A 25811-nucleotide genomic window follows, 5' to 3' on the forward strand; every position below is an offset into this window, starting at 1 on the left:
TACAATCACTTAGCTTAGAACATCTAAGTAAAGTAGTTACTTAGGAAAGTACGCAACTTACGGCCGTCATCCACAATCAACTTAGAAATTTTGCTGGGCTGATATACGTTGCTATGCAGTTGTTTGTTTACCTTTGATATTGAAACGTCAACTTACCGTAGATTTTGAAATTTTTCAAACCATACGTCAGTTTCTAATTTGATTACTTTTCCATTGTAGAAGCTCGGCTTCATTTCCATTGATTCAAATTCCTAAGCTAAGTGAAATTTTCTAAGCTAAGTGATTGTAGATAGGCCATAAGTTGCGAACTTTTTCTAAGTAACTTATCTATTTTGCATTACTTAACTTTTCTAAGCTAAGTGATTGTAGATAGGCCATTAGTTATTTTAATCAACTTACCTATTCTAAGTGATTGTAGTTCGCCATAAGATAAATTTAAACGTCATTCAAAAACTCAAAAAATAGTTTTCAAATTTATTTGTTCAAACGATCCACTATCAAACCACCAACCCTAGCCAAAAGTTCTTGCCCGGTCCACCACGCGCGCGTGTTTATAAATAAGCATTATTTTTGTTTTGACTGCTGCTGAGCAGCAAACATCGAACTGTCAAACCCGTTCGTGTGATAAACAGAGCAAGCGAAAAGGGGAAGCACACATCAACTTCCATAACTTCCTTCCACAAGACCCGCGAAAACAGGAACATAAAAAGCGATGGATCTGCTAGGTTCCATCCTGGGCGCCATGGACAAACCTCCAGCCCGGGACAAAAAGGAAAAGGAAATGATCGAAAGTAAGTCGCGGAAATGGGGATTTATGAAAGTAGAAAAGTGGGGAAAAAATGCGCGCTATATCTAATTTTAGAGCAAAAGAAGGAGCTGGAGATGATGCGCAACAAGGAACGCGACGAGCTGAACCGGTTCCGGAAGTACGCCGAAGAGAGATTGGGACGGTTGGTGAAGGATCCTGTGAGGACGTACATGGAGTTTCAGCCACTGGACAAGGTGCACAGATCGGTGGTGTAAGTTGCCATGGTTCTTTAACCCTCTACTGCCCAAATTTTTTTTTCGAAAATATTTATTTTTCCCGTGTTCAGGAGGTCATTTTGAGCAACTTTTGTTCTACGAAAAACTTTACTTCTCTTGTTTTATGTTTTTCTTGTTTCATTTTTAATATTTTAATTTGCATTTATCTTTTTTAGTTTACGTTTGTTTTTGGTAGTATTTGGCCTACTCTACCACCTAATATAATTACATTTCGCCTATCTAATTTTTTCATGTTTTTACAGTCACTTTTTCAATTTTTTGCATGTTTTTCACATTTTCTGCTATAGAATCGCACCATCATCATTTAAATTGCAAAAAAATGCGTAGAGGCATAGTCTGGGACACTACAAAAATTACTGCATACTTCTTTTTACTGAAAATGTTGGAAATGTTAGTGAAAAACACAGCCTAAATTGACCCCTAAAAAAATGACATTTTTAAAAACATTGGCAAAGTCACATAAAACAAGTTAAACTTCCAACCCTGAAATTTTCTAAAATTTTAAGAGTTCTTCTTTCCAGTGCTTTTTAAAGATCAAAAATTGGTTGAAAAATGGATTTTTGGCGATTTTTCAAATCGAAGCCCGTCTAGAGGCGGGGTTAGGTTGTAGAGGGTTAAAAGTAGTTCTGCCGTAGACATAACCGGAATGGTGTTGAATAACGTAATTTATGCTAGTTTAGTAAATATCGAGACATTTTCAGGGCACTGATTTCTCGAAATTTACTTGAGTGTTGTACTGTAAGCAGACATGCATCGGAAGTACGAGCTCTTCTTAACGTCACTCAGCTTGTTCTAGATGGCGTTGAATGTTATGTTATGCATGTTGCCCGTTGAAAATGACTTGTTTTTAACATGAATAATGTGTAGAACACATTGATTCATTGGTAAAACCCGACTTTAGGTATATTTTCATCTGACTGTTCGCATAAGCTCTCAAGAAGAACTTCTTAAGAGCGAGTCCACGAACAGGGCATACCCCTTTGTATGGGACGTCGTTTGGACCTCACCAATCTGCCTGAAATTTTCAGGAGTTATTTGTACATATAAAACTAGCATCTGGTCAAAATATGAGCACTCTAGGTCAACTGGAAGTGGGGCAAATCGGGACACAAAGCTTGAAGGTTCAAAAACGTCAAAAATCTTTAAATGGCTATAACTTAAGCAAAATTCAATTTAATTTCAAAACTCAAAATGCATCTGGAAGGGCTTAAAGAATGCAACAAAATGCAGATAAAAGCATCCCAATTGGATAATTCTAAAGGGAGTTATTGGCATTTTAGTGAAAAAATAGAATAATTTTCAAACTCAAATAAAAAGTGTTCCATACAGATATCAACTCGGTTCGACCTGCAGCTTGTAGGGGACATCTGGAACTACCAACTGAGACTGAGAACGCTTTGGGTAAGGCAGTTAAACATATTAAATAGACATTTTTACTTTAAGTGATTTTTTTGGTTGTACATTTTTGCTCGGGGGACCCCATAGATCCCATTTTTTGGAGATAATTTATCATTTTTATCATATTCGTGTTCCTGAGACAATTTCACTATAGAAACATGCATAAAAATGTTTATTTTCATACATTTTAACCCTTTAAAAAATGAAAGTTAAAAAATCTTCGATTCACATTTATTCAAGTTCGTTTCCAAGGATACTAGATGACACCAGCAAAAAAAACAGCTTCTTAATTGTTTTTAACTTTAATTTTTTAAAGGTCTAAAATGGATGAAAATAAACATTTTTATGCATGTTTCTATAGTGAAATTGTCTCAGGAACACGAATATGATAAAAATGATAAATTATCTCCAAAAAATGGGATCTATGGGGTCCCCCGAGCAAAAATTTACAACCAAAAAATTCACTGAAAGTAAAAGTGTCTATTTTTTTGTGTTTATTTTACTGGCCTCTGTAAACATAGTTTGGCCAAGCGTTACTTATATCTAAAAAACAACAAAAAAAAACATTTCAATTATTCGACTGGCGTAGTCTTCCGTCAAACGGCTGGCTTACACAGTCTTCTTTTCGGCGTTGTTTGTGGTAGAATTTGTTGATCTCGTTGTCCATGGTCATTGCTTTGTCCTTTTTCTAAATTCGGTGTCGGTGCGGTATTAGCGTCGTCAAAAAAAAAGTGTCTATTTAATATGTTAAACTGCCTTACCCAAAGCGTTCTCAGTCTCAGATGGTAGTTCCAGATGTCCCCTACAAGCTGCAGGTCGAAATTAAATTGAATTTTGCCTAAGTTATAGCCATTTTAAGATTTTTGACGTTTTTGAACCTTCAAGCTTTGTGTCCCGATTTGCCCCACTTCCCGTTGACCTAGAGTGCTCATATATTGGCCAGATACTAGTTCTATATGTACAAACAACCCCTGAACATTTCAGGCAGATTGCTGATGTCGATGCGAGATGGGTATGCTTTGCTCGTGGACTCGCTCGCTTTAAATGATAATTTTACATGGAAACCCAAAATATGACCAAAAACCAATTTTTCAACACTTTGGGTCAATTCTGAGAGCAGATTCAGATTCAGTGGGCAAAATTACATGGAAAAACATATATTTGGACAATTTTCGAAATTCGTTAGGGTGGTCCCATAAGGTTTTCCTTGAAAATTAGACTTTTTCAAATGATGATATCTCAAGTTTAAAGAAAAACACCCCTAAATTTTTTTCAGCGTTTATAGTGCTGGATCTCCTCTTTCAAATGCAACCTGGTGCTTAAAATTTGGCTTGCGCCTTTTCAAGATATTTATGTGTTGAATTTGCATCTTTTTTACCTTAAAATCGCTGTAACTTTTGACCCTTAAGTCCAAATTGACTTGTCAGATAATAAAAATGTTTGTTTTTTAGAGTTCTAAAAGTGCCCCGAATATCACTTTTCTCTAAAACTTAACCCTGAATTGCCACGTTAAAAAAAACTGATTTTTGAAGGTTTGCTCAGATGCTTTCTATAAATTTGGTCGTAGAAGGCGTAGATTATGAGATAAAATTTTGGTGTCTTCGACAAAGTTGCTTGGATTGGCAAGCCCAACAACTTTCAAGAAGACAAAACAACCCAAAAATATTCCTGTAAAGTTAGATTTCCAAACTCACCCTAATCGTGAACCACCCTAATTTTCAACCAAATCAAAAGTTGCCCCTTTCCATATGCAACAACTCTTCTGAAGACACCAAAGCTCCAAAACTTAACCTATTTTCGGAAAATCCATTTTCAACTCAAATTGGCTCTTACGTCTTTTTGAAAACTAATCAGAGATTTGTTCAAAAATCTAAATTATCCATAAAACGAAACCAAACACAAAAAGTGCGAGTTTGTTTGCCATAGTCTATTAGCTCCTCCGAGTTTGCCGCAAATAAATTTGCGAGTTTGGCAAAATGTCAAACACGTTAAAGTGCAAGTTAGTTTGTCATAGTCTAAAGGAGCCATTACACTACCGCATAACTTGGGAAGTTGTTTTTTTTTTTTTTTTTGTACGAACTTGAAAAAATAGAACTTAATTTTCAAAGATAAATAATAAAGTTAAATTAATTCAAAGCTAATATAAAGACTAAAAATTCAATCTCCCTCAGTCACGACATCGCCGAGATCGCCGGCATGGTCGCGATGAGCTTCGGCGTCGAGGGCGTCGACCGGTACATCGTGGTGTACAAAAAGGAAGGCATGCCCTCGGAGGACGAACTCGCTGTCCGACGGAGCGGCGAACCGTGGAACAAGCAAACGGCGGAAGAGTACTGCGAGAAGAAAAAGCAACAGCAAATGCTGGAAAAGGAACTGCGGAAGCGCCCACTCGAGGAGAAAGAGGTCGCCACTCCGGTCAGCAACTACAAAGACAAATACGTCCATCTGATTGGACAGGACGCGGCGCTGGAGGCAGCTAAGAAGACAGAGTCCAACAAGACGTACGGTTATGGTGAGGAGGTCATCAATTTGTTAAGTAATTTTTAAACATCTAAAAAGGGCTTTCTTTTTTTGTAGTTCCTAGCGAAAACAAACGCGACGTTCGCTCGATCGAGCAAACTATGGCTGATATTCAGGCGAAGAAGAAGCTCAAGACGCAGCACGCGGTGGAGGAACCGCCGGAGGTGATCGTTGATTCCTCCGCAGGATCAACTTCCGGTCAACCTTAGAAGCGTTCGTCCAAAGACTTTGAATTGTGCGTATACATCGTGTCGGTGTGTTTTTTTTTCTCGGTGGACCAACCAAAACGGAGAGTTGATTTTTTTTAGCCACAGTTTTAGCTTTAGTATCTCTTTTTTCTTAGTTGATAAGCTTCGCGTCCACCGATATACGTAGGAATTTATTACGAGATTACTGAATTACTCGTCTCAGCAAGTAGCAATATCCAGTTTTAAGCAGATTTAAACCAACTTAAACTCCCTCTCGCTGTCGTTCTTCCAGTAATTGTGTAGAGAAAAAAGAAAAGAAACAAAACAAAACTTACATGAGAATAAAGAACGTTCTTTATTCACCACATGAACACGGCCTTTTCGCGCAGAATCCGAAGTCCGTGCCGGGTCCACTCGGGCTCCGTCAGCCACAACTCGCCGGCACTCTCCAGGCAGGACATGATGGCGGCGCCCTTCCACGCGGTAATCTCCGCGTCAATGTCCTTCGAGCTGGTGACGATGTTGTGTTCGGAGCGGTAAACGAGCGGGATTTTAAGCGAGACCCGATTCTGGAGCCAGTTGCTGATGCCGACAAACTTCATGCCGCCACCGACGACCAGGATGCAGCTGTACATCTTGCGCTTCAGCTCGTCGTTGGCTGGAATGGGAAAGATTAAATGGGAGAGGAAAATATGAAACTTAAACTCATTTTCCTTCGTTGCATCGCGATGAAATATTACAAAAAAATCACCGAAATTTTAAGTTTAAATAATGTTGTGCTTAATATGATTTTCTTGTTTATTTTGATGTTCACTTATAGAAAAACTCATAAAAAACAACAGCAAGTCTGTTTGTCCCATCTTTGCACTTCTATCCAGGTTTTTAAGCGAAGATGGCGTTTGAATGGAGAACATCCGAAATGTTAAAGTCGCGCAGTAGCACCAACATTAGAAAACAAATCTTGACTTTTTTTTTGATAAGGTCCTATAAACAAATGTAAACATTGAGTGTATCCCGCTTACTCCGATGGACTTTGACATAAGGTGTGAAAGGGATACACTCAATGTTTACATTTGTTTATAGGACCTTATCAAAAAAAAGTCAAGAAATGTGGCTGTCATGCCAAGGCACACTTTTTTCGGAATATTGGTACCACTGCGTGATTTTGACATTTCGGATGTTCACCATTCGAACGCCATCTTCGCTTAAAAATCTGGATACGCATAATTGCCCAACCAAGTATTGTCTTTCTCGACAGTTGTAAGTAGGATAGATTCTTTGTTTACACTTCGGCTTCGGCCCTTTTACATTGTTTTGCTTGATGTGTGGTGAGTCACCCAAAACCTCTTTTACGCAAATGGACCAACGCTTTACTTCCCCATCCGATAGAAGGCGTTATCCGGCAAATTTTGTCTCGAAAAATGCCACCAGGTCCGTCTGGGATTGAACCCAGGCCTTACTGGGGTGAGAGAGCTAACCACGTCACCACCAGATCCGGCTTTCAGTCCCTTCAAGTAGCATGCTTTGATTTTTCGTTCTATAATTTGATTTTTTGACCGTATAAAGATTGAAATTACAAGCCACGGTTTCAACATGTGAATAAACTTAAGGAGGTATTAGAATATGACAAACAAACTCCCACTTTTTGAGTTTTGCCGTTTGCTTGCATTTGTTTGCAGGATTTTCCGCAAACAAGTTTGCGAGTTTGGCAAACTGTCAAACACGAAAAATTGCGAGTTTGTTTTTCATTGTCCAATACCGCCTTTAAACGTCTTTAACTTTGAAAAATATTTGCAACGCATGTTCGAAAAATAACTTCAAATCGGTGGTTAGTTTGCAATACGTCCTAACAGCCATCGCGATCTCCAACACTTATTTTTGTGGTTTGGTTAAGCGTTTTAGCAGAATGTATTACGGTGAATACAAAGAGACGAGTTGTTCGCAAACGTCAAACCAGTACAAAGTTCCGGAAGAGATCCGGAAAAAGATCCGGCAACAAATTTGTATTGTTTGACGTTTGCGGAGGGTGCCGAACAATGTCCAAAAATCACATGGTGCATTGGACAATTTGAACGTATTCGAATTATTGTCGCTCTGGCACTAAATCGAAACAAGCGATTTCCACTCTCGCCGCACTTTTTCTCTCCGCCTTTTTCTGTCAAGCTTAATTTGGTATTATTCGATCAGTGTGTAAGCCAAGTCTGTTGTGATTACTCCATCTTGTTTTGACTGACGAAAATTATTGTCGGCGGTTTTTGGCTAATCTAATTAAAAACAAAATGAAATATGTACTATTTTTACTTGCATTAATGGCCAACATCATCATCCAAAATCTCCGACGGTAACACGCAAGCACTGATACTTTTTAGTTAGACAGAAAATGCGGAGAGAAATCGCTCGTTTCGGTTTGGTGCCAGATCGCCAAATTGTTTTTCAATGACGACCACGCGTTCAACACAACATCACGTTACTCTCAGAATCAGAGTTGATCAGTTTGCGGAGCGTAGTGTCAGATGAGTCGCCGCGAAAATTCGATTTATTTCCGAAACCACAATAAAAAGCACTCAACTGTCAAAATCAGTTGTCAAACTGTTGTTGATGTTTCAACACCAAATTTCGACAATTTCCGAACACGTGGTTTCCAGCTTTTGACAGCTGTCAGTCGTTCCAATTAGCGAATTTGGATTCGCTCATTCTAATGTAGTTCCTTTCGAATTATCGAATCCACTCTGTAAATGGAGTTTGTAAGAAGATTCAATAACGCTTTCAGTTATTTTAACAGTATTTGTTATTGGAATGGCATGAATTTTGTTTTTACCACAGTTATTAACGATAAAATTATCGAGGTTCGATAACGATAACGGTAGTTCTATACTGCCCATGTTCGCATTAATGTCCCATATGCAAAAACAGCAAGCTGAGAAAAACGCATTTGAAGTTGGTCCCATACATAAGGCTACGTGTTAAGTTTTCGCGAAAAAACTGGATTTCCTCCTGATTTCTAGAAAAAAGTACTGGATGTTATAGGCTCTTTCGAAAGAGCACACAATTTTGAACCAAACTGCATCATTAACTCGAAATCGATGAAAATGCATATGGGACATTCATGCGATCAGGGGCAGTATAGTTATCGTTATTTTGATAATAATATCGGCGATTATCTTATCGACGTTACCGGACGATAACCTATATTTAAATCTATCTAAAATTCATCCAATATCTTGTTAAATTTATTTAAAAAATAAAAAAGTATAAAAATTTAAATTACGAGCCATGATTTCAAAATTTTATCGAAAAAAGTGTTTTAACATGTTTTTTTTTAAAAAAAAGGTCCAATAAATAAATTTTCAGTTTTTGCTTTGCTAACTCAAGGCGGTTTAAAAAACACCCAAAAGCCCCAGCAAAAACTAGAAATTTGGTTTATTAGACCTTTTTAAAAAAAAACTCCAGACCTGTCCAATATCGTGGCTCACGGATATATGAAAAAGACAAAAGTGTTCAATTTCGAACGCCTCGACCGGAACTTTGTAGCAATATGGCCCCAGAACATAGCCTGAAATTTTGAGCGCATTTGGTTAAGGTTTAGTCACAGACAAACAGACGGGACACTCGAGTGCAGAACCATCGTCCTCCAAAAACGGTTAATTCTAATTCAATTTTGTTTCGGCATCCACTCACCCGGCGCTGATGGCGCTGCTGTCGTGACAGCTCGCCCGTCTTTTCTCAGTGTGTGTGATGCGTGTTTATTTTTGTTTTTAAGTTGAGCGTGAGCACGTGTGAGGCAGCAAATGAAAACAAAAAAAAATATTATGAAATTCAGAAATTCCAACGGTGATCCACTATCCAGACTTTGCGGGTCAAATTTGGGGAAGTTTCGGCCAGAGTCAGATGAGCGGCTGACTAGCGAGGGCATACATTTTACCCCACTATTAACCAGATAGGCCTGCTCCACTGCCTGCCGAAGTCGAGGCTGCTGCTTAGGCGCCCGCTACTGCGGAGAAAGCCGGATCCTGTGGTGGAGTCATCTCCTTCGGAGCAACCTGCTTATCCTTCGTGGACTGCTGCTCAGATTGCTGCTGCTGGTCGTCCTTTTGGCATTTTGACGTCGATCGTGAGCGCCACTCTTCGCGACTTTTTTCGTCTCATTCGGCCCTTTTGGTTTTGTTGGCTGGCAACTTAATTGCGCCGTGGACACGTTACCCGCAGATGTTTCCAAACGCCCATCGTGGGGATCAATTCCGTTAGTTTTAAATTGGATTTTCCTATTCCGGCGGCAACTACTGGTGTTTTCGTAACCGGGATATCTTGTTGATGATGGTGTTAGGTGTAATGGTTCATGTTTTCGGTGGAGGAGGAATCTTAGACGGAACATGCAAGCAACGGGGAGGACCAGTGGTGTGGTCTCTGTCATTGTATTTTCTTGCATCGCTGCAGGTGCTGCCGCATGATTTGCCTCATGAGGTTCTGCCATTGGAAACGGAACCGACCGTGGAACAGACCCACCGTCATTTTCGGCCGTCGGTCTTGATTTATTTATTTTGAATTTGTTACTGATGATCAGCAACAACAAAATTATTTCGAAACAGCTGTTGATGTTTACAATCGTTAAGGCTTGATTGTCTCACGCATACACTGACATGACACATGGTTTGTATTGGTGTGTTTGGGCTGCGCTTCGGCATAAGCTCACCAGGCAGCGCTGGCGTCGCCGTGATTTGGTGGTTTGATGAAGGACGATGGATTTCAAAAATAATTTGTATGGAGAGTCACGTCTGTTTGTCTGTGGTTTAGTACTTCCACCATTGACCTGAAGTTAGTATGGAACTTTTAAAAATTCACTATAGGGAATTTTTACTTTTAACCCCTTCTTAGAGAAAGTTTCCCAAACCCCAATCAAATTTTCCTATTCTCAGGTTTCTTACAGGTTTTGATCCGGGGAACAACCACAGACAAACAGACGGGACACTCGAGTGCAGAACCATCGTCCTCCAAAAACGGTTAATTCTAATTCAATTTTGTTTCGGCATCCACTCACCCGGCGCTGATGGCGCTGCTGTCGTGACAGCTCGCCCGTCTTTTCTCAGTGTGTGTGATGCGTGTTTATTTTTGTTTTTAAGTTGAGCGTGAGCACGTGTGAGGCAGCAAATGAAAACAAAAAAAAATATTATGAAATTCAGAAATTCCAACGGTGATCCACTATCCAGACTTTGCGGGTCAAATTTGGGGAAGTTTCGGCCAGAGTCAGATGAGCGGCTGACTAGCGAGGGCATACATTTTACCCCACTATTAACCAGATAGGCCTGCTCCACTGCCTGCCGAAGTCGAGGCTGCTGCTTAGGCGCCCGCTACTGCGGAGAAAGCCGGATCCTGTGGTGGAGTCATCTCCTTCGGAGCAACCTGCTTATCCTTCGTGGACTGCTGCTCAGATTGCTGCTGCTGGTCGTCCTTTTGGCATTTTGACGTCGATCGTGAGCGCCACTCTTCGCGACTTTTTTCGTCTCATTCGGCCCTTTTGGTTTTGTTGGCTGGCAACTTAATTGCGCCGTGGACACGTTACCCGCAGATGTTTCCAAACGCCCATCGTGGGGATCAATTCCGTTAGTTTTAAATTGGATTTTCCTATTCCGGCGGCAACTACTGGTGTTTTCGTAACCGGGATATCTTGTTGATGATGGTGTTAGGTGTAATGGTTCATGTTTTCGGTGGAGGAGGAATCTTAGACGGAACATGCAAGCAACGGGGAGGACCAGTGGTGTGGTCTCTGTCATTGTATTTTCTTGCATCGCTGCAGGTGCTGCCGCATGATTTGCCTCATGAGGTTCTGCCATTGGAAACGGAACCGACCGTGGAACAGACCCACCGTCATTTTCGGCCGTCGGTCTTGATTTATTTATTTTGAATTTGTTACTGATGATCAGCAACAACAAAATTATTTCGAAACAGCTGTTGATGTTTACAATCGTTAAGGCTTGATTGTCTCACGCATACACTGACATGACACATGGTTTGTATTGGTGTGTTTGGGCTGCGCTTCGGCATAAGCTCACCAGGCAGCGCTGGCGTCGCCGTGATTTGGTGGTTTGATGAAGGACGATGGATTTCAAAAATAATTTGTATGGAGAGTCACGTCTGTTTGTCTGTGGAACAACTTTGTAGAACATTGCATAGCGCTAGGAATTGATTCCGAAAACATACAAGATATTTTTTGTAGCACGGATTTTTTAAATTTAACGTGCTCTAAAAATTTGCATGTATCTTTCCGGGATCAATTCCTAGCGCTTTGTGATTTTTTACAAAGTTATTCCCCGGAACAAAACCAATAAGAAACCTCTTGTTTGAGAAAAATTCATAGGACATAGGAAAACTTTCTCGAAGAAGAGTTAAAAAGTTAAAAATAAATAAATTAAATTTATTGAAATTTCTTTATAACTTCAGGAGTGGAACAATTAAGCATTAACCAAATGCGCTCAAAATTCCAGGCTAGCATCTAGGGCTATAATGCTAAAAAATTCCGGTTGAGGCGTTCGCAATTGAACACTTTTGTCTTTTTCATATATCCGTGAGCCACACTACTGTCCAAGTTTTTTTTGCAATCGTTAGTTTCCAAAATATCTAAATAGCCATGAAATTTGTTTTCGTTTAAAAAAGTTTTTGCCGGAGATTTAAATTTGATTTTTTCTGGAATTTCAAAATTTGAAAGCAGCAGAATTTTGGCAATCTATGAAAATTTTAGAATTTTCGGTTTTTATATATATTTGGAAATTTTAGTTTTTTTTGATTTTATAATTTTAGAATTAAACCGAACTGTTTTTTCTTCTGAAAATTTTGTTGATCGCGTTTCATCCGAGCTCCGTACTCAGCTTGAGACGAAAATTGTACAAAATTGTCTCTGCTTTCCGGCTTTACGACAATAATTTCAAATATAAAATATTTCTAATTACAAAAAACTGATAATTTTTAGAAAATATTAACCTAAATTTAAAACGGTGCACATTAGCAAAATCTAACAAAACTATCATATGTTCGATATTTTTCCAAAAACATGCAAATGTTAAAACAAAAACTATTAAAAAAAATGTACTCACGACACCGCTCGATACTCTGCACCACCGCCTGATCGATCCCAATAATCTGCCCACCGGGCAGCATAAAGTCCTTCTCATTCGCCATCCTTCCGACCTCCTTCGTCTCCTGCTCCAATCCATCCGCCACCATATCCTCGTCCGGATTGTCTCCACCCGCTCCGGCCCCCAACAGTCCACTCTCGTTGGCCGTCTGCTCGAGATTCTCCTTCCCGCGACGTCCCGTTTCACGGAGATATTCCGCGTCGAAGCAGTCTTCCGAATTTGGGTCGGCGGCGGATGGTTTCTGGGTTTTTGGGAGGGCGCGATTCGCACCCGTTACGGAGAATAGTTCCGTGTGGAATACGGCTAGCGGAGCGACGATGGCTTCGTCCCCGATTTGAAGGGTGAACCGTCGTTTGGACTGTTGTGGGCTTTGGACGGAGAAGCTTTTCTCGAGCGAACCGCACACGTCCAGGTTGACGTGACCGTACTCTTCTTTGAGTTGCTTGAGGAGGAAGGCGTCGTGTGGCCTTGCCGGGTTGCACTCTTTGTAGGGGAAGGCGCACTTTTGGAGCATCCAGTAGAACGCTTGCGTAACGTCTGCGCCGCCGTAATCCAGGCGGACTCGCGTGCTAGGGTGGGAGATTCCGTCCTCAACGCAGGACACGGAGGTTTTTTGGTCGCCGACGTCCACAACACAGGCGTAACCGACTCCAGCGCCAAACGTGGCAGCCACGTGGTCCTGCACGAGAAAACAGCTACCGAATCCGATCCTGTTCAGCAACAGCGTGGTCAACTCCTTCAAATGGCCCCGGTCGTAGATGTCCGGAATGACCAGAACCGCTTTGTAGTGCCGCAGCTGCTTCAGATCAACGCGCAGTCGCTGCTGCAGCACGTGCTCCCAAATCGCTTGCAGATCGCTTATCACGCTCGAAATCGATCCGCCCACACTCCGGTGCAGATTCAACTCTCCCCTCCGAATCGGAAAGTGCAAATTAAACTCCCCGCCCGGGTTCAACCACAGCACCTCCTCCCCAAAAACCATGTCCCCGACCAGATCGTCCCGCCACTCCGTCTTCGGCCCGTCAACCGTCTCCGGCTGGGACCTTCGATTGAACGCCGAGATCTGCTGCGGTGGAGTCGCGTACCGTCGCCGGCCATCGGACTGAACGCACGACTGCAGCGTGTGAGACACCGCCAGCCGACATTCCTCAAACTCCGGCAGCGAATCCTTCGAGGACTTGGAACCCGTCATGGGCACGGAAGCAACGGCCACCGGCAGGACCGGATCGCGGTGGGCGATGCCACCCGGTTTGCGACGCCGCGCGATGGCGTGCAGCATTCGGCAAGGGTTCACGTCTGAGGCGCGGCCCATCCGCAGGTACAATGAACCCGGGTGGATTACGATGATGTTTTGGGCTTGGAGTTGCTGGATGGAATTAATCAGTAAATTGACTGACAATTTAATTGATTTGATACGAACCTCGGGAGTTTCTTTTGGGGTGGCCATCCTGTGATAAATCTCTCACAAAATCAACACGTTTCCTTTTCACAAAGTTAACTTTAAAAATTTGAATCAGATTCGGATATCGGAACACTCGCGCGAAACCCGGCTGATAAAAACGTAAACAAAAACACTTTTTAGCGCGAGGTTAGCCCTTGGCTTGATGTTGATAGGGTGACCTGCAGGTTTTGAGTGGACATGTACAGATTTGTGGAAAAAAAATCTGTATGAAATATTTACAGATTTATCAAACGCACTCAGCAAACGAAATCCAAAAGATCTTTGATAAACAAAATCTTGAGTACAAAAAAATCTTTTTGCTATTTTTTACATAAAATTTTTAGCTTAGCAAATTTTATTTATTGTTTTGGTCTCGTATTTTATACATTTTTTTTATGGTAAGCGTAGGGTGTCTGAGGTTTCTAAACAACTGTTCATGTGGTTTAGGGATGGTCCCGAATGGCCAAAATGGCCTCACACTGTAACTGAAAATCGCACTTTGCTGAGTTCGTTTTCGCCCTTTTTTATACGATTTTTTCAGTTCAACTACGATTAAACTTTTTTGTCGAACTGAAAAAATCGTATGAAAAAGTGCGAAAACGAACTCAGCAAAGTGCGATTTTCAGTTACAGTGCACCAGTTGAGAAACGCTGAAAGGACATGAAAATACCTACGTTATTTAACGCCATTCCGGTTATGGGCCGATACGCAGCTTCAAAGAAAAGGGGGTCTTGAAACAGCTTAAGGTCGTAGATGGTGTCTTTCACTTTTGTGGCAATGACTGTCAATGAGGGATTGCCTCAAAAGGCCGAAACTCAAAAGGCAGAATCTCGGAAAGCCGAAATTCAAAAGGCCGAATTTTGTCTTTTGCCTAGAAGGCAGAACGTCTCAAAAGGCCGAATGTCTCGAAAGGCAGAATGATTATGGAATTCAGAATTTTGTTCATATTTTCACGATTTTCATTGATTATGATGTTAAAAGATACAGTAAACTAACGAACTGTGTTCTTTTTATAATTTTAAGCGAAATATGTATAAAATGAGTACTTACATCGAGGGGGTTGATATTCCGCGATTTGATTAAAATCGCATCAAATTCCACCTTATTCGCACATCGCACCTTCATCGTTGTTGTTTTTCGCTCATGGCGGCAAATCGTGCCAGATCGCGCTTCCCAGTCACGAAATATTCTAACAGAGCTGGTTCAACCAGAATCCTGCTAGAACGGTGGAACATTTCTGCTAGAATGCAGTAAGAACACAGACAAACAGACGGGACACTCGAGTTCGGAACCATCGTCCTTCAATAACCGAGCCAAAACGGTTATTTCAAATGCAATTTAGCTTCGGCATCCACTCACCCGGTGCTGATGGCGATGCTGTCGTGACAGCTCGCCCGTCTTTCCTCAGTGTGTTGTTGTAAAGTTGAGCGTGAGCACGTGGCAGCAAATGAAAACAACAAAATATGATAGTATTCAGGAATTCTAATGGTGATCCACAATCCAGGCTTTGCGGGACAATATTGGGGCAGTTTCGACCAGGGTCAGATGAGCGACTGACTAGCGAGGACATACCCTTTGCCCTACTATTAACCCGGAAGGCCTGCCGCTGCTGAGGCTGCTGATGAGGCGTCCGCTACTGCGGAGGAAGCCAGATTCTGTGGTGAAGTCATCTCTTTCGGAGCAACCTTGGAGCAACCTGCTTATCCTTTATGGATTGCTGCTGCTGGTCGTCCTTTTGGCGATGTTGCGTCGATCGTGAGAGCCACTCAATCTTCATCCACAGTTGTTCTGTTTCGATGTACCTAAGAGTTTGCAGCAGCGTTTTTTGGAATCCTTGCGACTTTTTTCATCTCATTCGCCACTTTTTGCTAATTAACGCAACTTAACTGCGCCGTGGACACGTTTCCCGCGGATGTTTCGAAACGAAACGCAGATGTTTTTGGGAGCAACGGGGAGGACTAGTGGTTTGGTCTCTGTCGTTGCGGTTGTGGTGCGTCGTTGCTGATGCTGCCGCATGGTTTGGCCGTCATCTTCGGCCGTCGATGTTAATTTTTATTTTTATTTCATCGAGTACTGACGATAAGCAACAACAACATTATTTAAATCAGCTGTTGATGTTTACAATCGTTAAGGCTTGATTGTCTCACGCATACACTGACATGACACATGACAGTAATGGGTTTGTATTGGTATGTTTGGGCTGCGCTTCGGCATAAGCTCACCAGGCAGCGCTGGCGTCGCCTTGATTTGGTGGTTTGACGAAGGACGATGAATTTCAAAAATTATTTGTATGGAGAGTCACGTCTGTTTGTCTGTGGTTATGTCTTCTTTATTTCGAAAATGTTTTTTATTACATAACTATTGTTTACAAAAACAATAATAACAAACCGCGTCAAAAAAAGCGGAAACGCATTACAAACGATGTTTGGCCTTTTTGGGCGCGGTTTGCCTTATGAGATTCGGCCTTTTGGGATTCGTCCTTATGAGAATTCTGCCTTTCGAGTAATTTTTGTAGGAGACCCGTCAATGATGGTTCTGAATTCAGGGTAAAGAAATAGTAAATTGAAATGGCTCCAAATGTACAATCTCCTTAATCCAAGCCTTAATCCCTTCCTTGCCCTGATACAAAGTGTAAACTAACAGGATATTGTGGATTTAGCTCGTAGCTGGATTTTCTGGCATCTTCTCACGGTCATTGGAAACGGTCGTGGATAGACCTAGGGGTTCCCAGTTGGAGTGAAAAAATTCAATTTATAGAAAAATTATGGATTAAAATTTTGCTTTTTTATCACTTCTCCGACATCAGGAATAATTGTTTGAACATGCTCGCAATTTTTTATTCGGTCGGAAAAATATTATTTTTCTTGAAAAAACTTTCATTTTTAATCACATGATCACCCCTAATTCTGGCTCGATGCCGCCATCATGCGACCGCGTGCTCCGTTTGTTTGTCAACAAATCTGCAGCTGGATGGTGAGACGAAGTGAGGGGGGAAGAGATTTTGACATTTTTATGCCCGCATCTGGCCCGCCGCCTATTTCGTCGGTCACTAAGCCGCCGGTCGTTTCCAGTGACCGAGTCCAGCTAGGTACTGATCGTACAATATCGTTACCAAATAAATTACAATTACAATTACCGTAAACCGGGGTGACTTTGATAGGATTTCAATTTGTTTTTAGAATATTTTCCAACAGGAAAGGTTTTTCTCAAGTTTATTATTTTTAAAACATGTACTGGGGTAGACCACACAAAGTCTATGCACTATTTCGGAAAAAAGTTTTTTCAATAATGTTTAGAAAAATAGTTACGTTAAAAATTCTTAGTTTTAATTCCGGGGTGACTTTGATAGTCATAGTTTTTCTTGTTAAAATCATATTTAAGATGTTCAAACTTTATTTGTACGCTAAATGTACCATCACTAAAGTAGCTGATATAGTTTTTAAGAAAAAAAATCAATGTTTATATTTAGTTAACTAAGTGTATAAGCTTTTTAGCAAAATACATATAAATTTTAGGTAAAATTGTTAAAAAGTCGGAATTTTGCCTGAAATTTGTTAAAACTAGTTTTGTTTATAAAATAATCGATTTATATTGCATTTTAAACTGAATTCGAAGGACGAATCACAAGTTTTCACATTTTACATGAAATTTGTTCAACTGAAATTGCCTATAAATTTGGAGATTTTTTTAAATTGTGTTTCAAAAACACATATTATTTATTATTTACAAACTTTTTTAACCTTCTCCTAGTGGAAAATTGTCCAAAGAATCCGAAAATGCATTCCGTTTTCCGATTAAAAATCATGTTCATTGAGAAAATCAAGACACTTTGAGAAGTTTAAAATAATGACTTTCATCAACATTTTCTTAACTATAGTTAACTAACTTTTTAAACTTGTCAAAATTTTATGAAAAGTTCTTCTTGAGGTACTTTGAACACTTCTTTACCACGGTCAGTATGTTTGTAAACCACTCCTTACGTATTTTAATTGTACTCTTCATTTTGCGGAAAAATCGCAAACCTATCAAAGTCACCCCGGCTATCAAAGTCACCCCGTTTTACGGTACAATTGAAATGCCTGGTGGCACGTCAGTTCGTCAGTGGTGTAATGCTGATTCTCGGTGTAGACTAGTTCAAAATCCAGGCCAAATCCACCAAAACCAGTTGCATGCATAAATTATTGAAAAGTGTCCTCCCCCTTCGCCACTCGAAGTTTGCAGACCCAAAGCTGATGACGGGAACACTGGTAACTGTCAAACCGAAAGTAAATAATAATGTTGTTGCGTGTACAAAAATAGTGCAAAATTTTACGGTCCACTTTTTTAAACTAAATTAGACCGTAAAAACTTATCGAAAGTTTGAGAATGTGCTGTAATACATTGAGTTATTATTTCTGCTAAACATTCCTTCCAACGAGCGTGGCAAAATGGAACGCCAAGACCTGGAAGCCGTCGTCAACTCCCAAAAAGAGCAACTTTCGCGCTACGAAAAACGCCTTAAAGGTACTTATTACGAGCAACACTTAATTACAGCAAAATTTGCAATAATTTAATTTACCACCCAGACGTGGTCACCGCGTACAAGGGCCTTCTGAAGGAAAAAACTGCCCTCGAGTCCAGTTTGGCCGCGTTCACCGGCAGCGGAAAGGATGTCGCCACCGATTCGTCCGCAACTTCCGGCCAAGTGTCCTCCTCCTCTCAGCAACAGCAGTCGGTGGCTGGTGATGGTGGGGACGATGCCCTGCGGGAGCAGGTCGCAACGCTGATGAACTCGCTCGCGACGCTAACGGCGGAAAAGGGACGGATGGAGAGCTCGTTTAAAAGTGACCGGAAGCAGCTGCGGGACGTGATTGCGGAGAAGGAGGGCGCGATCCGGGACTTGGAGCAGCAGATTAAGGGTTTGAACTACACGATAAAGACGGATTTGGAGAACTGCAAGAGCAAGTTGAAGCAGGACCGCGAGGAGGAATGTAACGGCCAGTTGGTGATGATTTGTGAGTTGCAGAAGCAGTTGCTGGACGAGCGGCACTTGAACGAAACGCTGGAGATGCAGCTGCGCGATTTGAAGATTCAGTTTAACCAGAAACATTCCGACAGGCGGGTCAACGAGATGCCACAGGCGGAGTCCGAGAGGGTCCGGCAGCATTCGGAGCTGCTCGAGAGCTCGAAGAAGGAGAATGCGGCGTTGTCGTCGTTGTTGCATCAATTTCAGGGAGAAATTGAGAATCTTAAGCGGCAGCACGCGGCTGCGATCCGTTCGGAGCAGAAACGAGTTCTGGTGGCGGAGGAACGCAGCAAGAAGCTCGAGCAGGTGCACGAGGAACGGGTTGCCAATTTGGAGGCCCGGCTGGCCGAACTTAGCGAGGTTGTCGGCACGTACGACCGGCTTCGGCAGCAAGATCAGGACAGTATTTGCAAGTTGAAGGACAAGCTTTCGAAGATTGCGGTTGAGAGCAATGCAGGTGGGACGAGGCGGATCAGCCAGGAGAGTAACGTCGAGCGGATCGTGGAGGAGATTGGGTACATGAAGAACTTGCTGCTGGCGGAGAATGCGAAGCTGGAGAATCCGTTGGATTTGTCGAGTTTGTTCACGGTGCACGTGGAGGAGAGTGTCGTACCGGCGCAGAGTACGAGTTTGGAGGATTTTAGGAGCTTGGAAAGGAATTTTGAGGCTTGTTTGAAGGAGAACGAGGTGTTGAAGGCAAACATTCAGATTCACAAGACCAACACGAAGACGCTGCAGGAGAAGATCAAAGTGCTGAACGCGAACATTGACGATCTGGAGGTGGAGTATAAAAACAAGCTGATCGAGCATAACAACGCGATCAAGACGGAGAAGGTTCGCACGCAGGAGCTAATCACGGCGCTCGAATCCGACTTCAAGTCCAAACTGTCCCAGTTGGAGCAGCAGCTCAAGAAGCAACGCGAACGATCACTTCAACTGCTCGAGGAAAAGGAGGAAGAGATCAAGTCCCTCCGAACGTCATTCGACATCCTAATGCACGATTCCAGCGGCCAACAGCAGCAACATTCCAACGGTTCCGACCCGGACCACCTCGTCGACAACCTCCCAATCGCCCTCTCCAAAAAGATCAACGCCCTCAACTCGGTCTTCAAAACGGACGCCGCCTCGAACCCCGAAACGCATCACATCCTGCACTACGCCCACGAGCTGGCCCGCAAGGAGATCGAAATAACCGCCCTCAGGACCGCCAAAAACAACGCCGAAGCGGCGCTCCGCCAGGCCCTGCACGACAAGATCGCGTCCCAGGAGGAACTGCACGATCGGATCGCCCAGCTGGACGAGCAAATCGATCGGCTCGAGCGCTGCAAGTCCCGCGAAGGCGCCAACCTGGAGTATCTGAAGAACGTGGTGTTGAGCTTCCTGACGTCGCAGGACGCCGACGGGAAGAAGCACATGATCAACGCGATCGCGGCCGTGTTAAAGTTTAGCGCGGCCGAGATGGCGTCGATTGTGACGGTGGACGGGGGGAAGCGGTAGACGCGGGACCAGGAGGGAATAATAACTGAGGACAGTGTCGTGTGTGTGCGTGACGAAGAGGTTTAAATTATAGCATGTTATGTCGTATAGAGTTTAGTTGACTTTGATTACTTCGAAAAGCCTTTCGTGTTCCTAAAGGTTCAGAAAAATTGTGTAGAAATTTTGAATCAAATTGCAAAATCTCTCACTTTAAATGGCTAGAATCTTCTTAGGGCATCTCCACCGCAGGGACCTAATAGAGGAGAAAAGCAACTCGCGACAAAATTTTGAGGCTAGGAATTTTGACAGGTATGAGTTTCATAAAGTATTCGCCTCCTTTTCTCTCCCACAAAAAAACTGGGGACGAGGTAGCTGTCAAACTAGGCCAAAATGTTAAAGTCACTCACAAAATGAACTTTGAGTGATTTGAGTTCATTTCTGACGTCACGATTTTCTCCTCTATAAAGAACACAGAGTTAAAAACGTTGCATTTTTTTTCTGACAAAACAGAATTTTGATAAACTATTGACAAAACCAAAACCAAACCGTATTCTTCAGTTAAGTGCGTTTGGGTCGACTAAACCAACAACAATGTTTATCTCCCTTTAGAAGATTACCTGTTGTCTCTGAATTTGCAAAACAGTTCTAACTGTCTAAGTCAAAGTGAAATAAATAGCATTTCCCGAGATTAAAAATGTTGCATGGTCAGCTTCAAATAAAAAATTATCCAAACACTATTTATGAAATGTTGATTTTTTTACATTCAAGTCAAACAGTCACTCTAATTTCAAAGCAAGATATTGAATATCGTCAATGGGGGTGACATTGGGTCTGGGGGGTGAGATTGGGTCAAAATATTTTTTTACGGATTTTACCATTTCTCAGGTACTTCTCAATGAAACTAAATTCTGTTAAAAGGGTTGTGCAAGGGACATCTTAAGATGACTTTGCTGAAAAAATCTCGTTCCTAGATCAAATCCTGTCATTTTAGCATCAGTTTAAAGTTGAGGTACGTTTTTGGCCAAAAATGACCTCTCGAAAAATAAACTTTTTACATTTTTTGTTGGAATTGATCAAAAAGTACCCAAATGTTTGAAAATCTCTACTTCAAACATTGTAGCATGTCAATACGATTCCCTCGAACAAGAAACACTGTTGGATGACTTGTTTTTACTATACCTTTGTATTTGAGCATCATTTTAGTTTCATTTGACCCAATGTCACCCCCTCAAAGGGGTGAGAGGTGTATCGTTTTTTGACCCATAGTCACCCCCACTGACGGTAGTAAATCAGAAAGGACTAAAAATAATAAAGATAAGGTTTTTTTTATGAATTATTAAAATTATTTTTACATATAACATTTTTTTATTTTTTACATGAAAACAATAGTAAAAAAACAAACTCGAAATTACGAGCAGTTCATCCAAAATTTTTGGATTGTTTTGAACACATTCACTAGTCATTTAACAATCACACATTTTCAAAAATCTTTTATACTACGTAACGCAAAAAAAAAGCAAAATTCCTTAACAAGTTTTAAAAATTTGGTATGTCCATGAACGTTTTCACAAAAAAAAAAAAAGAATTTCATAGAGTGTTTTGATAAATTGTTATTTTAAAAACCGAGGTGATTTTGATAGTGATTACGTCAAATTCACTTTTGGTACGGTTACTTCGAATGTCAAATTTGAAAAAATCGTAATATAGAGAAGAATAAATAAAAATTCAAATTTACTATAAAACTTGTGGTACTGAAAATTCTAATAAATTTGAAGATATTTTTGAATTCTGTTTAAATAACAATTTAAACTATTTTAAGAGTAAAATTGTTCAAAAAATCTGAAAATGCAGTCTGTTTTCCAATTCGAACTCATTTTCAATGAGAAAAACATGACATTTTAAAAGTAATAAATAATGCCATTTATCTAATTATAGTTTACTAACTTTTAAAACTTTTCAAAATTTGTCAAAAATCGCTTCATAAGGTACTTTGAACACTTATTTACCAAGGTCAACATGGTTTCATACCATTCCGTTTGTATTTAATTCGTTTTTTTAATTTTACAATAAAATCATAAAGCTATCAATGTCATCCAGTTTTATGGCATGTACAACTATTCAAAATATTTTTAAATGAAATGAAAAAAAAAATATATAAAATTAAAAAAAACCTGGGTATTCGGATTTTTTCCTTATTCCTCCACCGACGTTAGCAAGATACTAGTTTTCTCTTTGTTTACAATTTTGCATTGGCCCAATAACATTGTTTCGCTTGGTATTTATTTGAATTTGAAAACAGAATTTAAAAATGTTAACTTATATTAAATGTAGGTAATTTAATAGTTTTTATTTTTAAAAATAATACAAAGAAATATTTGTTTCCGACAATTTTTAAATTTAAATATAAGTCGTTTTGAACCAAACTCCTGATTTCTTTAATATTCACTCATATTTGATATTCAAACTAAATGCATCTTCACTAGCATCTTCATTTATTTACTTAAACTTAAAATTTATTTCTTTTGGATTTTCTTGTTCAAATGCGCCTTTTTGCAACTGTGTCATTTTGGAAGACAAAAACAACAACCAAAACAAATAGGGGCAGGGGGGGCAGAATGGACCAGGGGGGCAGAATGGGCCACCCTTGGTTTTGGGCTTTAGAATGGATTTAGACCAATTGTAAGGCAAGGGTCTTATAAAGGACGTCAAATAACTTCACCATACCGAAAACGACATCTGAATTCATTGTATTTTTCGAATTATGAGCAAAAATGTAAATTTATTGACAAAACCACGCAAATGTTGTTTATTTCGAGGTTCTTAAATAAGCTTTCTGAAAAGTTGGATTGTTTGAAAAAGTTTGCTCAATGCTTATAACGTTACTAGATGTTACTACCAAGGTATACAAACAACAACGGAACCTTAAAATCATTTAGAGACTTGGTGGTGGAAGTGTTAAATTAAAATCCACTTGGGGGCAGAATGGACCACCCTTTTCCTGCCTTATAAAAACAATCAAAAGTTAAAAAATTTGAGCTAAATGGATTATTTTACTCCTGGTAGCTTCACAAATCACGTTTAATGCAACAAAAGTTGATTTTTTAGTTGTTTCGACGCTTAGTTGTAAAAATAGTGTCTTTTTTCGACATATTTACACTATTTACAAAAATCTTTGTTTTTTTAAGTTACTATTTTTTTTAAAAGTGATCAAATTTCATGGAAACTATAATGGAAAGGTCTCTCAAGTAATTTCTTATCACCCTTCAACGTTGCATTAGAAGAAACGGCTTGTTTTCTAAGGTGGCCCATTCTGCCCCGCAGGGTGGTCCATTCTGCCCCGCACCCTGGAAAGTTAGTCAAAAAAACTTTTTTTTCAAAGTGGCTCAAAAATAGTTTTAAGTAAAAAATTTTCATCAACCAAGTATACAGCATTGAAGGGAACATTCCAAAGCATAAGCCTACTACACTGGATTCAAAATTGTTTATGTTTTTCTATGGTTTTTGGTGCATTTCCCTTAGGCGGTCCATTCTGCCCCCCCCTCCCCCTACAAATAATTCCAAAAATCGCTGAAGAAATTTGCCACCCGCAGCTCGGGGACTTCTCGAGCACCTATCTTGGCTACTCGACGGATCCCCGGTGAACTTTTTCTTCGCTGAATGAACTCGAATGCTAATTTAGCTTTAGCTTTGATACCCGCGGTGCGAAAGTTGGGGTGCAAACATGTCGGGAGCAAATCGGATGAACTCTTTTAACATTTTGAAAATGATATTTTATTGATATACGCAATCAATTTGGATATATTATGCAATTAGAAACATGTTCTATCATTCTAGAATGTAGTTTCATTGATTTCATCAACAAAACGGCTAGAATTTGAAAATGAATAATTTAGATCCCCGCGGTGGGCTTGATTCAGTAGCCAAATTAGCTCCCAGCGGTGCGGAAACGTGCATTAGGTACGGAGCAAAGCTAAAACTGGGAATCCAACCGATAGGTTTGCCACGCAATTAGATCTCTGCGGTGGAGATGCCCTTACGAAATCTGTTGTCAAAGATCCTTCTATCGGTTGATGAGCTTGCTCCCCATCAAAAAAGTAATTTAAGCTATTTATCAGAAGCATTCTATGTAGTTTAGACCTACGCTGTTCAAAGAAGCGCAACACTTTGCACAAATCCACCGACTCCACTGCCACCTAGAGCAACCCACCTGATGGAATTCTTTCTTTCTTCTCCAACTCACTAAACACTTACACAACGCCAGAGATTTGTGTGGATTTCAGCGTTTTAATGGGTTTAACTTATCGAATACATCCTTCACGCGCGCGCGTACACTCCGACACCACTTTTCTGTTTTTTTTACGCCAGCACAATCGTGGCCGCTTCCTTCTTCAGGGCGGCACGCTGCTTCGTCACGATCTGGGCCGCGATACGGTCCAAATCGCGCTGGCCCTGGCTCGTGAGCTTGCGGCCACCGTCGGCGTGCTTCTCGATCAGCTTGATCTGCTCGAGCGCCTGGACGGCCTTGCGGGCGACGCTACCGTCGGCACGGCAAAAGTGGGACGGCCGGACACCGTTGCGCTTGCGGCCACCGTAGATCCGGGTGATGGCACCGACGCCGGACGGGCTCTGGTGGTACAGGCGGCGCAGGATCGACGCGCAGCGCACGTAGAACCAGTCCGGATCGCTCGGGGCCAGCTCCTTGTACTTGGCCGTCTTGATCAGGTCGATGTAGTCCGGGACCTTTAGCTTGCCGGACCTGAAAGGGCAAAACGAACCGTTAGTAAACAGAAGATTCCCAAATTCGCAAATTTCCCCCAAACTTACTTCTTAAGGAACAGGGCAACACCCTGGACAACCTTGTCCTGGTCGACGTCCTTGACGGTGATTCCTGGCATCTGTACGGAAAATAGAACGAACCAAGCAGAAACAAATCCGTGGTCAGTTTTTGTTGTGTACAAAATTCGGTTCTAACCTCGACAAGCGCAACTTTTGGTGGACCGCTCGAAAATCCCGCAAAAACCACTAAAATCACACAATTTTCCACCAACCGCACGATCCCCACCCCAAACGGCGTCGATTCCACCAAAAGTTTACCTTGTCCGGGCGGATTTACGGGCAATTTTTGCCGAAAAACTACGCTTCAAAGTGTGAAAACCGTACCGTGCACTTGTGAGGGCAACCGGAAAAAGAGATGGAGAGAGCGCAAGATGGCGTGCGGTTGACGTTTCGCGTTTTAGGGGAGTGTTCTTTTATTACGTGACCAGCTGTCAAACCGGTTTTGACAACATCCGGCGCGCATGGAAGCGCGGGTTTAGTAGAGGCTTAGATTTTTAGGGTATTTTAACCGGTAGTGGGCCCCCTAGTAGAGCCGACGAGCATTTTTCTCAAATTTTCAATATTTTAATCACTATAAACTTTTGTTCAAAACAATGAAATTGGAAGCGTTTTGAACAATGTTGACAATTTGATTCTTCAACTATTTGCTTTTGTGCAGAAAAATAGCCATTTGAAAAAAAAACGTGTTTTTCGCCAGTTATGGACCGCCCTTTTCCTAGATTGCATGTTTAAGAAAAACTTTTGCTTAAACACGCAGTTTTCATCATTTTTGAAGA

At 41.2% G+C, this 25811-nt stretch overlaps 4 protein-coding genes across 6 annotated transcripts; 2 read left to right on the forward strand and 2 right to left on the reverse strand.

The window, feature by feature from the left end:
* Positions 1 to 601: 601 nt before the first annotated feature.
* Positions 602 to 5517, forward strand: LOC120421474 (sperm-associated antigen 7). Its single transcript, XM_039584691.2, has 4 exons — positions 602 to 791; positions 863 to 1019; positions 4614 to 4954; positions 5020 to 5517. The coding sequence occupies exons 1-4, from the start codon at positions 713 to 715 to the stop codon at positions 5169 to 5171; spliced, it is 729 nt and encodes a 242-aa protein (XP_039440625.1). The 5' UTR covers positions 602 to 712; the 3' UTR covers positions 5172 to 5517.
* On the reverse strand, positions 5506 to 13796 carry LOC120421473 (actin-related protein 8). Its single transcript, XM_039584690.2, has 3 exons — positions 13698 to 13796; positions 12236 to 13643; positions 5506 to 5808 (listed from the first exon to the last, which is right to left on the reverse strand). The coding sequence occupies exons 1-3, from the start codon at positions 13722 to 13724 to the stop codon at positions 5510 to 5512; spliced, it is 1734 nt and encodes a 577-aa protein (XP_039440624.1). The 5' UTR covers positions 13725 to 13796; the 3' UTR covers positions 5506 to 5509.
* A 4190-nt stretch (positions 13797 to 17986) lies between these two features.
* On the forward strand, positions 17987 to 20307 carry LOC120421469 (GRIP and coiled-coil domain-containing protein 1). The gene is made up of 2 exons (XM_039584687.2): positions 17987 to 18221; positions 18284 to 20307. The coding sequence occupies exons 1-2, from the start codon at positions 18146 to 18148 to the stop codon at positions 20218 to 20220; spliced, it is 2013 nt and encodes a 670-aa protein (XP_039440621.1). The 5' UTR covers positions 17987 to 18145; the 3' UTR covers positions 20221 to 20307.
* A 4156-nt stretch (positions 20308 to 24463) lies between these two features.
* On the reverse strand, positions 24464 to 25447 carry LOC120421466 (40S ribosomal protein S19a). 3 transcript variants are annotated; one of them, XM_039584682.2, is made up of 3 exons: positions 25360 to 25447; positions 25024 to 25094; positions 24464 to 24955 (listed from the first exon to the last, which is right to left on the reverse strand). In XM_039584682.2, the coding sequence occupies exons 2-3, from the start codon at positions 25092 to 25094 to the stop codon at positions 24556 to 24558; spliced, it is 471 nt and encodes a 156-aa protein (XP_039440616.1). In that variant the 5' UTR covers positions 25360 to 25447; the 3' UTR covers positions 24464 to 24555. The 3 variants fall into 3 exon arrangements, with proteins under 3 accessions (XP_039440616.1, XP_039440617.1, XP_039440618.1); XM_039584683.1 differs by having other exon boundaries at positions 25294 to 25379; XM_039584684.1 differs by having other exon boundaries at positions 25172 to 25379.
* Positions 25448 to 25811: the final 364 nt, after the last annotated feature.

Source organism: Culex pipiens, chromosome 2 (assembly GCF_016801865.2).
Source record: "Culex pipiens pallens isolate TS chromosome 2, TS_CPP_V2, whole genome shotgun sequence".
NCBI lineage: Eukaryota > Metazoa > Arthropoda > Insecta > Diptera > Culicidae > Culex > Culex pipiens.

Excerpts from the sequence above, each read along its gene's own strand:
- LOC120421466 (XM_039584682.2), bottom strand. The coding sequence starts at position 25,094 with ATGCCAGGAATCACCGTCAAGGACGTCGACCAGGACAAGGTTGTCCAG. Across the intron at positions 24,956-25,023 it reads GTTGCCCTGTTCCTTAAGAA|GTCCGGCAAGCTAAAGGTCC; the intron begins GTAAGTTTGGGG and ends TTGCCCTTTCAG.
- LOC120421473 (XM_039584690.2), bottom strand. The coding sequence starts at position 13,724 with ATGGCCACCCCAAAAGAAACTCCCGAG. Across the intron at positions 13,644-13,697 it reads CCCCAAAAGAAACTCCCGAG|CAACTCCAAGCCCAAAACAT; the intron begins GTTCGTATCAAA and ends AATTCCATCCAG. Across the intron at positions 5,809-12,235 it reads GCAGAGTATCGAGCGGTGTC|CCAACGACGAGCTGAAGCGC; the intron begins GTGAGTACATTT and ends TTCCCATTCCAG.
- LOC120421474 (XM_039584691.2), top strand. The coding sequence starts at position 713 with ATGGATCTGCTAGGTTCCATCCTGGGCGCCATGGACAAACCTCCAGCC. Across the intron at positions 1,020-4,613 it reads AAGGTGCACAGATCGGTGGT|TCACGACATCGCCGAGATCG; the intron begins GTAAGTTGCCAT and ends AATCTCCCTCAG. Across the intron at positions 4,955-5,019 it reads CAACAAGACGTACGGTTATG|TTCCTAGCGAAAACAAACGC; the intron begins GTGAGGAGGTCA and ends CTTTTTTTGTAG.
- LOC120421469 (XM_039584687.2), top strand. The coding sequence starts at position 18,146 with ATGGAACGCCAAGACCTGGAAGCCGTCGTCAACTCCCAAAAAGAGCAA. Across the intron at positions 18,222-18,283 it reads CTACGAAAAACGCCTTAAAG|ACGTGGTCACCGCGTACAAG; the intron begins GTACTTATTACG and ends TTTACCACCCAG.